The following is a 13,440-nucleotide window of genomic DNA, read 5'->3' as shown; positions in this document are numbered from 1 at the left end:
CCTGACAAACAAACCCATTGTGAAGAAACACTAAATCATACATTCTTTCAAGACTTTGACCATATAGTTCATTCTCGGCTTGAGAAAATACTTCATGTGCTTTTGGATTATTGAAAACATGCATCATACTCATATCTTGTTCTACACACATCACCTTCACAGCATTTAAAAGAACAGGTGTACACAGATCTGTACATCTTCAGTTACAAAATAGGGCCTAGACTCCTGTCTTGCATAAAGTTTGCTGATTTGATGGGATGATCTTGAGATTCACATCTAGTTAGTTAAATCCTGCACAGAAGCAGCATCCACAAGTAATGTCAGTCTGGGGAGTTAGAGCACACTGTGTCCGTTCAGAGCTTCGTCTTTGTGCGTCCAGTAAGATAAAACCAGTGATAAAGTCTGGAAGCTTCCATGAACTGTGGGGTTATGCCCTTTGCTGAGAGTTTATAACACCAGGCCACAGGCCCATTAGTATTTAATGCAGTCCGATCTACTAAATAGACTCGATCTGTCGCCGAACCTTGTCTGAGGCTTGGCGGTCAAGTGAGTGTTGTCTAGTGACCACTAGTATTGCAAAGACAACAGTGAGAGCCAGCATTGCACCCTCAAATTTCCAGAAGAGATGCTCCTCCATTTTGGTAGAGCGACAGCTGAATCGAATATAAAGAGAAAGAGTGAAGTAAATTAGTTTGACCTTTTAATGGCTGGATTTATAATATTGTAAGACGGATTAACATTTGCTATTTTGCACGGAAAGAAGTGGAATGTTGCGAAAACGAAGGGCAGAGTAACACAAAACTGACATTTAAGTTGTAGCTATTGGGAAAGCCACAGTGACTCTTCTATTAAATGTAATAAATTACCCGTGGGTTTAGAACATGTAGACAAAACAACTCAATATGCAACATTTGCATAAATGTTTATAGTTGGAGAACCGGCTAATGATTTCCAAACAAAACAGGATATACGTTTTTGGTGAAGGGCCACTCACCTCTTGTATTCATCTCTGTTAGAATTGGTGCAGTTGATCTTTTCTACAAATCCTGTTTGGCTGCAGGCTGATATAGTTTTCTGTAAAAATGACAGCAGGTTTACAGGTTCAGGTAAACAGAGGAAACTTTTACATTTATTCACAAAAATGAAATGCTCATCTGTGTGTGTGTACACAATTCCTGCATTGTAGAGTTCTAGAATGTTACTAAATATTTATATTGCAAATAAATGCGGTTCTCTTGCAGTTATAAGCCGGTCTTCAAATGCTTTCATTTTTGAACTTGGGATTTTGTTTTCACATTTTACAAGAAAAAATAATAGTCTGATGTGCTAACATAATCTTCACATATTCAGGTTTAGGGAGTCTATTTACACTAAGAGCAAATCTGGTAGGGTTTGACCATTAAAAAGACACCTAATTGAGACACGTGGTGATAAGATTTGACACAACTGACCCAAGTTTGAATCTGCCTTATGCCATATCTTCTTACATGGTATAAATAGAACTTAAAGGGTTAGTTCACCGAAAAATGAAAATTGTCATTATCATACGGACTAAATCTAAAATATCTTAAACTGTGTTCCGAAGATGAACAGAGGTCTTACCCTCATATCATTTTCATTTTTGGGTGAACTATCCCTTTAATGCAAATAACCACTGCCTTCAAAATAAATCCACATCAGAAGAAGTACTTGTTTTAAGAGTAAAACAAAAGATGGATTCTGTGTTATTCTTAATTAAAAATCAAAACAACAATAAAACAGCAAGATACAATGACAAACTAGCTTACAAAACATTTATTAACAAAAATAGAATAAGATGAGGCATACACCACATGCTGTATTATATACCAACTAATAAATTACAGAACGTTAAGCAATCACTGAGGAATCAGATAAATGCTTCAATAACATAACGTGAGATAAACAGTAAAGATAACAAGCTTTTCAAAATGAAAACAAAAAGTAAAACTAAACTTGCTGTCATTGACAGTACCTGCATGTTTTTCCCCCATAAGAATACCAACATGTTCACCTTCTCTGGTTTAAGAATTGTTCTTTTACTTTAGCTTGAAAACCATCCATAGTTTCCTCAATATTTGTGTAATTTTTGCTGCGTGCACCTTTGTGCTCATGCTGACGTGGCGAGTATAAACCAGGCTCTACACTCTTAAGCGCTGGCAGTTCAACAGGTACCAAAGTTTCGTTGAGGTTTTGTTTGCCGTTTGATCTTTCTCATATGCAACAGAAATGGCAGAGCTTATGAATTGAACAATGCGGTGGTCGTGCCAGTCCGACCGCACACAAAATTTAGTTGCACAGGAAGAAAAAATGGTTGGAAAACTAGACCATTTGGTTTCAGTCTGGAGCCCTGGTTTTAAACAATTTGAGTGTGTGTGTTTATACCCTCACCGATTGCAAACCTTCGCATGAACTGCACTCTTTAGCCACCACAAACTCCTCATGCTGCCAACACGGTGCTGTCACTGCCTTTGTCACCGCAACTACAAAATAAAAACAGATGGACAATTACAAGTATATAAACCTGGTACACTTTAGAAGAACATTCTTTAATTTAATCCTGCTTTTTGGAAGTACCTGCTGCCTTCTCATCGCTAAGAAGAGCTGCTCCAAACACTCTAGAAAAAAAGAAAAAAAAAGTTTAAACTTGGAATAAATGAGCATGATTAAAGCTTAGTTTCACATTTCTCTGCATAAGAAAATCACATATGGCAATCTGTATTTTTTTTTTCTCACCTAAGAGACACTAAGCCCCAGAATAAAGCATGCAGGGCCAGGATCCGGGGTCTCAGACATGCCATGGGGATCCTACAGTCACTCTCCATCACTCTGGTGCACGTGCGTTTATGAAGTAACACAACTGACGTTTACTGCCGGCTCATAGCGTAAAGTTTCATCCCTTAGAGCAGTAAAACATCCAAAGTACCTGCTAAGACAAACGTGAAACAAAATGAACACACCAAACGTCATATAAACACTAAACACATATTGCGAGGTTAATGAGACACGGGTCAACATTTTGAGGAGTGTTGCAGTCAAAGGCGACCTTCGACCGATCTGAAATCTGTTCCCCATTCACAATGAGTGCATCATCAGCCTGACAGACTATTTGAAGACAGCTTCTGAAGACGGACATTATCTAGGCTGTTTACATGGTGTATCAAGACACAAATAAAATGTTAAAGAAAACGGAGTACTAAAATATTTATCACTTTTCTGCTATAGTGGAAACTACGCTAGCAGAGAAGCTAAAAACACAGAGGAAGATTAAGTGAAGTTTGCCACTCTTTACATAACATGAAAGCGATTAAACTAACGTTACAATGAAGCCACACATGAAGTTACAGACAAAAACTAGCAAACGACGATAAAGATACTTCAAATGTAATGTCATTTAAATAATAAACTATTAAATGATTTAGTCAAAGCGTGTTTAACTAACGTTAACGTTAACGTAAAGTCTAATGTTACTGAAACACACCTAACGTTACCGTTAAATCAACAGACATGTAGTGTTTGATATAAAAAGGAAGGAACAACCGCCAAATAACAAATGACTTGACTTCGCTCACCGTCGACTGTGGATACATAACATACACACATAAATACAGAAGTAAGACCGCTGATGAGTTTACGAGTTTGATAAACAGAGAAAGTGTGATGAGCTCCAACTAAACAAGTTCCACATCAGCAGGGAACACGCAGTACTCACCCCAAATCACATCCTCCGAGGACATTCCCACGAGAGGACCTCTGAAACACTTAACGGCCAGCGGTCATCGATGACTACACATAAACACAGCGCTTAGTTCTGAACACACCGTAGAAATGTCTTTATTTACAGAGACCTCTAGACGAGGGCCTGGCTGCCATATTGAAACGGAGAGGATTACGTCACAGGAGGCTTTCAGATCAGATTGGAAGAGTATCGCCCTCCAGTGGATCGGCTCTCTATTATATGCATGTAGTTGTAGGGAATGCTACAGTGACTTTTGTATTAAATGTAATAAATTAGGTTTAGAAAAAAACAATACAACTCATTATGCAAAAGTTGAATGCATATGGTTGGAGAACCGGGTACTGTTATCCAAACAAAATAGAATATATATATTTATATTTTTGCTGGAGAGCCACTCACCTCTTGTATTCATCTCTGTTAGACTTCTGTGTTTTAATTGACACATCTAGACCCTCTGCAGGATTTGTGTATGGGAAAACATTACATGTTAATTAGATTTAATTACATTATAAACATTCATTTTCATAATTGTTATATTTTATTTTATAGGCTTTTATACGATTTAAGCGCATTCTATAAATTTTAATTACGCAAAGAGAATGTAATATATTGGTCTTCATTTTGTGCATTTTGTTCTAACTAAAATAAAAAGTTTGGGGTAAGTAAGTTTTTTTATTTAAAGAAAGAAATCATAAAGAAAGACAGAAATGTTCTGCAATGATGCACTAAACTGATCAAAATGGATTGAAAATTCCATGAATTTACACTATTCTTTGAAAAGTATATTTACAGTTTAGTTTAATTTTTACCCTCGCCAACTAAAAATATATACAGAGCATTAAATTACTGTAAATCACTTTCAGAAATCCGCTACACCTGATTTTCATAAACAAAATCTGGATTTATTCTTTTTTTTTTTTTACAATCATGTCAGAGTTAAACATACATATTATAGATCAAGTTATCTCTCACATTTGCAGTTACCAATAATGTCAATGAGGAAAAAAATATTATGTAATGCCTGAAGGTTCAGAGTTCTGTTTAAAGGGACAGAAAAGTTAGAGCGTGTGTGTTCAGGAAGCAAGACCTTCTGAAAACAAGTGTTTGTTTTCAAATACAGTCCAGTAGAAACAAATGTGGTGAAAGAAGAATGAGATTTTCAAAACGCATGTATTGGAATCTGTGAAGGTAGAAAACTCTACTTGAATTGTGTACTCCAGTTCTGTCCATTAGAATAATGAATGAATGCCATGACAAGTGGCCTAAACGATCTCTTAGGTCAACTGTTGTGCCGTAAACACATGGTCAGTGTGCTCTTGCTATGTCAGTAAGGCAGAGGGGTGCTGTATTCCCTACAATCCCCTCCATGCTGTCCGTTACCTGAACTGCATGTCATATAAAGCTGGAACCAGTCCCATAACTGCATGCATAGATATTACTGTTGAGATCATGCATCAATGCTCATCTCAATGACTCGGATTAGTCTTAGTGCTCCCCGATTACTCAAGTCTTCAAAAATTGTGGCAAGTCTGTATATGGTTGAGGGTAAGGTCACGTGCGAGACACTAGGAGAATCTTATTTGTTCTTGAATAATCGGATCAAGAAAAATAATGTATGATAAGTATTTCTTCATGCCGGATTGATCTCTGACCTATTGATCTTTAAGGGATGATGAATGTAGCCAGACAAGGCATTCACTGTGAGGTCATAACCTGGTGAAACATCGTAGAATTAAAGGGATAGTTCACCCAAAAATGACAATTCTGTCATCATTTACTCATGCTATTTCAGATGTGTATGGCTTTAATAGTTCTTAGCCAGAGTAGCACTGTATTTCATTTTGACAGGAATGAAAACGAGTCTTGAGGGATGGAAATACAGTGTGTTCATTCAATGGATTGTACTGTTGTTTAACAATATACTGATTGTTCAGTTGATGAAACATCTTTCTGGAAAAAAAAACCCAAACCTTTAAAAGAGGAAACACCACAAAACAGTTTTGAAAGTTGCGAGTTGTGAAAATGACATGATCTGGGACCATTGTGAAGACTGCAAGTCTGGTCCTCACAGTCTCATTTTCAACTGTTTTAAATTTAAAGAGAGAGCTCACCCAAAAATGAAAATTACCCTTTGATTTACTCACCCTCAAGCCATTGTAGGTGTTGACTCTCTTCTTTAAGACAAACATTATTATATTACATTTAATCAGAATTATATTAAAATGTCCCGGCTCTTCCAAGCTTTCTAATGGCAATAATTTGTAGCATCTGCTGTGTGTTCATGAAAGAGTGGTGTTCCTGTGGACAATATAGGTATAGTGTAAGCTCCAGTGAGAATATGAGAAGTTTTTTTTACACAAAAGGAAAACCATGCTTCTTTTGGCTTATAACAAAATCATAATTTTTCTAGAAATCTTTGTTTTGTACTTAGAATTTGAGGCCGTTTTGTTTTGCATTCTCCTTTGTGTTTTTTTAACCTCCCAGAGATCTATGGAACAATTTTTATGATGGATGGATGCACTTTTTTGGCCTTCAAAATCTCGACCACCATTCACTGCCATTATGAAGCTTGGAAGAGCCACGAAACGTTTGGATATAACGTCTGAAAGAAGAAAACGGACTGCAGCTAATCAATCAACATAATCCCTTAATTATTATTATTTGGTTTGGAAAGATTGCTATTAGGGAAATGTGAATGCAAAAATTATATTTGTATAATTGTTAATGTTGTTTCAATTCACCATTAAAAAGAAGCTTCTACAACTATGAAGACTTCTGCTTTTGGAGAACCCTAGACTCTACAAAAAAGAAAAAAAGAAAAAGGAAAATTTTTTTGGTAATTGTCCAGTAATTTTCCAAACATTTCCACTAACTCTAAAACACAATGCAATGTAGTGCAAAATTCAAACTACGGGTAAAACACCTGTATAAAATAAAAAATCCTAATACTGTATAGTATAGTACAGTATTAATACAGTACATAGTGCCATATTTTTACTGATTTCTTTAACAGTGTAGAAATGTGAAAAATGTCCATCATACAGGTTTGGAAGGATATACATGACCATTTTTTTTTTGTGAAATATGCCTTTAGATCTCAAATAATTGGGAGTCTCATTTGGGGAGAAGATAAAGACTACTTTTGATCCTCTAGTTCGTTTGCAGTTACACATGCTGAATGAAGAGATGGGCTGCAAGGCAAAGAGGCTGAGGATCAGAGAGAAGAGCATATGAATAGCCTCTATAACTAACCCCACTAAATTAAAACAAACCTGCCTGAACTATTCGAACTATACACATGCACTTTAATGCTGGCTATTTCATCAAAGAATATTTTTATTTATTTATTTGATTTGTGTTTTTTTTGCACGGTGGGCTTCTGAGAGATGATGCAGTGGCAGGGTGCTATCGCAGAAGAGAGGGACCCAATAAGCCAAAGGGATGTGAGAAGGAAACATGAGGGTCTCACATTTTGAAGTTCCTTTCTTCCTGGTGTGGCGAGAGGAACCATGCAAGAACATAATGACAGGAGATGATGCTTTGGTGGAAATACTGTCCGTCAGTCAATCATGCTGCATCGGTGATGCCGTTTTCTCAAAGGACATGTTAGTGATAAATAAAGGAAAAGTACTGGATGCAGTACATTCATTAGAAGCTCAGCGACTTCTAGTGGCACAAGGAGTCTATTGCATCAGGCCAAAGTGTAAGGCCAAGGCAAAGGAGAGTCCCAAATTCAAACTCAGTTCAAAATGCCCTGATTTCTTAGAAAAAAAGACAGAGAGAAAAATAGAATTGTTCTGCAGGCCTATTGGTTATCAAAACTCAACAAAACCAAGAAACGATATTGGCACAGAGACTTCCAGAAAGAAATGCCATCAATGAAATGTTTTGTAGCAGTCAGAGATTCATCCTCATTTGTTTTGGAAGACTGATAAAAAGTGATGGTTAAAGACCACTTCAGATAAAACTCTGCCATCTACTGGAAGAAGTCCAAATGTTCAACAAAACCTCAATAACATCTTCATCCACGTAAGAATATTTCTCTAAAACTTTCCTGAATCAGCTGAAATAAAGTAAAAAGAACTGGTACAAATAAAAACTGGACATTGCTAAAAATCAGGGCATAGTTTGCAAGGCAAAGTCTAGAAAGGTTGGCCAGAAGCCACCATCCAGTGTGCATAGGATGAACTCATGCAAGGATACAGCAGTTGTTTAGTTGTTGCCCTGATGCAACAGTCAGAGCGGGACTGCTGCAGTGTGTCTCTGGGGTCATTCCATGTTCCCACTGTCTGAGTGGGAGATATTAAGGGTGTTTGCGGAGGGGAACAGGTCGTGTTGATCGGTGGGACTGTGGTAGTCAGAGGTCAAGTCGGGTTCCAGCAGGGACGACAGGGTGAAGTGGGACGAGCCCTTTTTCAGGCACTGGGAGTAGAAGTTTAGGATCAGGTCCAGCTTGTTTTCGATGGACTGCACCTGAGTAGGGGAAAAAAAGAGATTGTAGTGAAGCTACAATGAGATCTAGTGTTATTTTATGGGATATTATTAAATACCAGCAGTTTTCAAAACCAAAACTCTATTAAGTGCAACACAGTGGGCTGCAATATAACCAGGTGATGATGAATTACTGCCATAACGTGAAAACTAAGCACACTAACATTAAAATACTAAAGATACCTTATAACATTAATTATAAATATCCTCCAAAAAACTTTGATTTGGTAAAACAAAGAATTGGTAGTGGTAGGTTGTTATCAACATGCAGAATCTCAATTCAAATTAAAAGGACCTGAAATTAATTTACCTGTATTTATTTAAATGGAGTTAGTATGATTTTTTTTTTAAATAATACTTTTAGTATTTTTTATTAATACTTTTATTAGTTAAGAATTGATTAAAAAAATGTATCGTACACAGAAGGTTTCTATTAAAAACTGTTTTTAAATTTGCTATTTAAATAATTTTAAAGTATCATGGTGTACAAAATAAAAAAAAAAACAGAAATAAATAAATAAAATATATAAGAGCACATAAGATAGATAAACAGATAGATATTAATATTCATAGCTTACTTGCTTCTCTACTTTCACCACACGTCCCATCATGCTTAATTCGTCCATCTGTTCCAGTTCAGGAGGAGTTTTCTCCCCCTTTTCAGACCTCATTTTTTTATCTGATGGAATGGTACCTCGGCCTATGATCTGATCCACCCTTAAAAACAACAACAACAACAAAAGATTAAATGAGACTTAATAGGAAAAAGCTTAATAGGTGTTAGGGGTAAAAGCTGATGGTAGGAATGATGGCTTGTGTGAAGTTTATTTCTACTGATCAAACCTTGTCTGCAGGCTTTTGATTCTGCCCAGCATATCGAGGTGTCCAGCTGAATATTGCTCAATCACATCTTTCACATCATATGGCCGCAGGGTTTCTTTAAACTTCCTCTTGGCCACCAGGAATTTAAAAATCCTACATTCACGTGAGACACAAAAGCACTTTAGAATGACCCGGAATCTAGGCAGAATGACGTAGAAGCCTCCATGGCCTTACAGGAAAAGATAAAACGGGAATACTGCAAACAAAAGCAAACCGCTGTGAAACAAGTCACAAGATTAATAAGTGAAAAAAGATTAATTACAGAAAGAGGCCTTATGAATTATACTAGTGACTCATAAACAGTCAGCACAGAGAGAGAGAGAGAATACTTCCCCCACTCCACGGCTGGTAATTATTCTGACGATGACACCCTCTTTACACAGAGAGAAAGCGTGTGCGTATGTATTGTGTAATCTAACCTCCAAGAAACCCCACATCACTGTACTGTAGTGTTTGAAGCATAAGATAAACAACAATCTTAAAAAACTGATTTATGTCTTATTGTGTGTATTCTCTAAAGGACAATCAAGACAATTAGCTAGAAAATGAAGAAAAAAGACAATTGTACAGTTATTTATTTATTATTATTTTCAAATTATGCTTTATCACAAATCAATTTAAGCTCATTTTATTTTTTTTAACGTCTCCCCTAAAACTTTGACATCCTAAAAATGTCAGGATTATAATAAAACAAACTGTTTTGTACGAACACTAGTTTTCCTATTTCATAATTTATTTTCTGTTTTATTAATCAATTTTAAAATGGGTGTTGCCTATCTAAACATACTGTCCAATTAGCAGGCAAAATGTAATACAAAAATGAATGTTTTTTAAATCTTCTCATGTGTTTTAGTCATGACCCAAGATTTCTCTTTACTGTTTACCAGGACAGTGGCATCTGTGGTGTCATAGAACAAAACATAAGAAATATATATGCACCCGTATGATAATTCAGTAGATCTCTGAGACTGTCTGAAGGCACAAGCAGCTGAAAATGTACTAGACATCATTGTTTGCGTCAGAGTATGAGCAGAAATGCCCTTGACCGCCACAGTGCTTCATTATTCTCCTAATGTGTTTTTCTTTCCCAGTTGTTAGTCAGAGACAAGTTAGCTCTCTCTAAATCAGCTCTGATCTTTACTGTCACAGTGCACTAGCAAGCCTTGCTGGCTCAACAGAAAACAGAACATGGGCAAATAGATCCACTCAAACTGTCATACTCCGCTGATTTTCTAATCTCACTCACTGTGGTTATCCATCAAAGCAAAGAGGATATCCTGTCTTTAGTACAGAGGCTTTTTATGTTGGATAAGCTTCAGTTACGGAGAGTATCTGCATCCAGCAGGGGGGGAAACCGAGCTAGGAAAGAATTCTTCTAGTGCTGGTTAATTCTACATAGTACTGAGGAGGATTTTTTTTTAAGAGCCATTGTTTCGCAGGAACAGCTTGCGTGTGCAACAGCAAATGTTGAGCTGTGCATCTCTGCCCGGGTGATGGTGCAGTTTCAGTCGGATCTCAGAAGAAGTCCACAGCTGCTCCACAGCACACGTCAACCTCCCCCACAGAACAAACAAGTTTCTTGATGACTCTAGAGTTTAGGCTTTCTGCTGTCTGTATATGTATTTTTTTTTTTTTTTCGGTTTTTAATTTTGCAGGTAGCTGCATATTTTGCCAGGGCGGGTCTCAGGTGTGGATAAAAGAGAGGGTAAGGAAAAAGAGAAGGAGAGAGGAAGGGAAAAAAGAAATCCCATTTATTTCCATCCTCCAAGGGTTTCCTTAAAATGCTGACTTGCTCACTTGATGGCAATGCACTGTACGGGTGTATCATTATACAGTCAGCTTTAGAATACCCCAGTCCACACAAGCATTTGAGATGGAACCTCTAAGAATAGCTGCATGCACAAATATCCCCCCTCATCATTTATCAGAGGTAGGGATAAATGCAAAATAACACACAGGAATCGTTAAATGAAATGTTTTGAGAATATAATTTTTTTTTTTTGTAATCAGACAGACATGATTCATGGCAATCATTTGGATGGTTTTCGAGGTGTGCTCACCAAAAACAAGGAAACTAAATTACATAAAATAAAATATTATTAGACTATAAACTGTGCAGAAAGTAACTCAAAGTTTATTTGAGGGAAATCTGGTTTTAGAGCATTCTACGTTCTTCTGTCCGAAGCCTGAATAGTACGCTGTACACATTCGTGCAGCCGAACACTGATAAACTGTGGGCCTTCCACAAAAGTGAAACCTCAGCACTGTGGTGAAGCTAAAATTTGCCCGTACCTTAACGACATCAATTTTATCGAGGGCTCTTATGTAAAACACAGAATCTTCTTGCCCAGATAACGGGGAATGATGCACCTGTGAGTATGTGCACACCTGGAGCTCTGCTTTGAGAAACTGTGTGGGTCCTCGATCTAATCACCCATGGTATACTGGTCAGGACAGAAGGCTAGAAGATGAGCTTGTTCTCAGAAAGTGTGACATTCACAGGTGCAGTATGGTGAAGGAAGGTGAAAATGTGAGATTTATGCATTACTACATACGGGTGATCCTTCAAATATACGACACCCCTGAAATCCTGAAAAATTAAACTTTCTTTTTTTGTTAAAACATTTATCACATGTCTTCTTATAAAGATCTGATGCTGGCCTGAACCTTTAACTGAATTATATATTACTATACCTGTGATGCTGATGACATTTTTCACATTTGCTTTTGACATTTACATTTAGGATTTCATCCAAAGTGACTCACATTTGAGCTACAGGAATCTGTAGGACAAATTATAATAAGGCTGGAGTACAAAGAAGAAATTCTCTAAAATGCTTTAACAGATGAAATGTAGTTTTTCTCATTCGAGGAGTCGTTTCACTCGAATAAACGTCACAAAAGGGGTGAAAGATTATTGCAACTTCCTTTTCACGCTAATAAACATGTTAATAGAAGAATTAAGCTAAATATAACAGTGTCTACAACGAAACAAAAGCTATTAAACGTCAACTCTAGTGGTGTAGATGGTAAAGTGTGTACTGCAGTCTTTTTGATGTTCCCATAACATCCTGTACTCACTGAACTAGGAGCTCATGCTGCACTGACCAATCACAGACAGGCCACTCCCTTCTCAGTAAGAACTTGATCATATTTTTAGAACATCTTCTATTACTTTCTGCTTGTTTAAGCAAGAAGTAGGAACCCCAACTGAAGGTTGCCATGCCCTTTATGAGTCTTAACCCCGTTTTGTCTCCATAATGGTCAACTGATGTAATTGCGCCGTGAAAAGGTCATGGCTGACGGAGCAGATTCTATACTAAGGTCCCTTTTGCAAAAGACCAACTTTTCATTCAAACTGAATGGCATGCATTGTCTAAGAATACTTGGTCATTAAGTGAACTATAGGACACTGTAGAGCTCTTTGGTGGTGTTTTCAACCCCTGACTCACCTAACAGCACGAATTAGGGTCTTTACTGCTGGTATCACTTCCTCCATGGCGAAATCACAGTAAGATTTGTCCTCTGTGTGCTCCTCTCCCACTCCCTCCACTATGAGAGATCAGTTCGTAATGAGAAGAGCAAAACATACATTACAGTTCAAAAGTCTGGGGTTAGTATTTTTTTTAAAGAAATTTATGTATGTAAATATGAATGTGAATAAAGTTAAACAGGTGGACAGAGATGGTTACCATCTGCAGCGGGGCGTGGTTTTAGGCGAAGAGAGGTACGGAATCGAGTCCGATCATTGAAGCTCCAACTCTTCTGGACCTTGCCAGGGCTGGTGGCTTCAGGAACATTCTCCGTGCTGGGGGAATGCTGAACATTACCTGGAGGTAAAGGAGAAGCCTTGCTCCGGATAGCCTGAGAGGACCGTGAATTGTTCATCCTAATGCGGTCACGGAAGCCCATCTTCCCACTGGCAAGAAAATTAGAGGAATGATCTGATTTGGTGACAAACAAGGAAATTAATCTTTTTTTAAACGTTCCATGATGTAAATTTTTTTTTTTTTCAGAGACTATGTTTGCTTATGTAAGAATACATTTCAATGAAGACAAACAGACAAAAGGGTTAGAAAACAGATCTATTAACAGGTGGTTTGTTTAATTTCATGGTCAAGTTGACACCACATAGAAGGAAAATGGCTTACTGAAGATAAGTTGCCCCGTGTGAGTGTCACGTAATTTCATGGTTTACAAGAAAAAGAAGTCAGAATTGACCTCCTTTTTAGACAATATCCTAGTATTTCAATATGGCCAGGACAGCTTGTGCTAACCGAAAAAAAAAAATCGTCTTATTTTTTCTACTA

At 37.3% G+C, this 13,440-nt stretch overlaps 2 protein-coding genes across 3 annotated transcripts in view; both read right to left on the bottom strand.

Moving 5' to 3' along the window:
* jtb (jumping translocation breakpoint) lies at nucleotides 1–3,940 on the bottom strand. 2 transcript variants are annotated; one of them, XM_052583263.1, is made up of 6 exons: nucleotides 3,731–3,940; nucleotides 2,755–2,947; nucleotides 2,596–2,636; nucleotides 2,410–2,501; nucleotides 995–1,074; nucleotides 1–653 (listed from the first exon to the last, which is right to left on the bottom strand). In XM_052583263.1, the coding sequence occupies exons 2-6, from the start codon at nucleotides 2,841–2,843 to the stop codon at nucleotides 497–499; spliced, it is 459 nt and encodes a 152-aa protein (XP_052439223.1). In that variant the 5' UTR covers nucleotides 2,844–2,947; nucleotides 3,731–3,940; the 3' UTR covers nucleotides 1–496. The 2 variants fall into 2 exon arrangements, with proteins under 2 accessions (XP_052439223.1, XP_052439222.1); XM_052583262.1 differs by having other exon boundaries at nucleotides 2,755–2,944.
* A 707-nt stretch (nucleotides 3,941–4,647) lies between these two features.
* The window catches only part of LOC127978534 (potassium voltage-gated channel subfamily KQT member 4), a 44,383-nt gene continuing 35,590 nt past the window's right edge, over nucleotides 4,648–13,440 (bottom strand). The window contains exons 10-14 of the mRNA XM_052583258.1: nucleotides 12,823–13,049; nucleotides 12,583–12,682; nucleotides 9,092–9,223; nucleotides 8,827–8,965; nucleotides 4,648–8,230 (exon numbers count right to left, since the gene is read on the bottom strand). Coding sequence (XP_052439218.1) covers nucleotides 8,027–8,230; nucleotides 8,827–8,965; nucleotides 9,092–9,223; nucleotides 12,583–12,682; nucleotides 12,823–13,049 — 802 coding nt within the window. The 3' untranslated portion in view covers nucleotides 4,648–8,026. The remainder of the gene's footprint in view (nucleotides 8,231–8,826; nucleotides 8,966–9,091; nucleotides 9,224–12,582; nucleotides 12,683–12,822; nucleotides 13,050–13,440) is intronic.

Source organism: Carassius gibelio, chromosome B19 (genome assembly GCF_023724105.1).
Source record: "Carassius gibelio isolate Cgi1373 ecotype wild population from Czech Republic chromosome B19, carGib1.2-hapl.c, whole genome shotgun sequence".
NCBI classification, from domain to species: domain Eukaryota; kingdom Metazoa; phylum Chordata; class Actinopteri; order Cypriniformes; family Cyprinidae; genus Carassius; species Carassius gibelio.
This window is presented reverse-complemented; position numbering and strand designations above follow the sequence as displayed.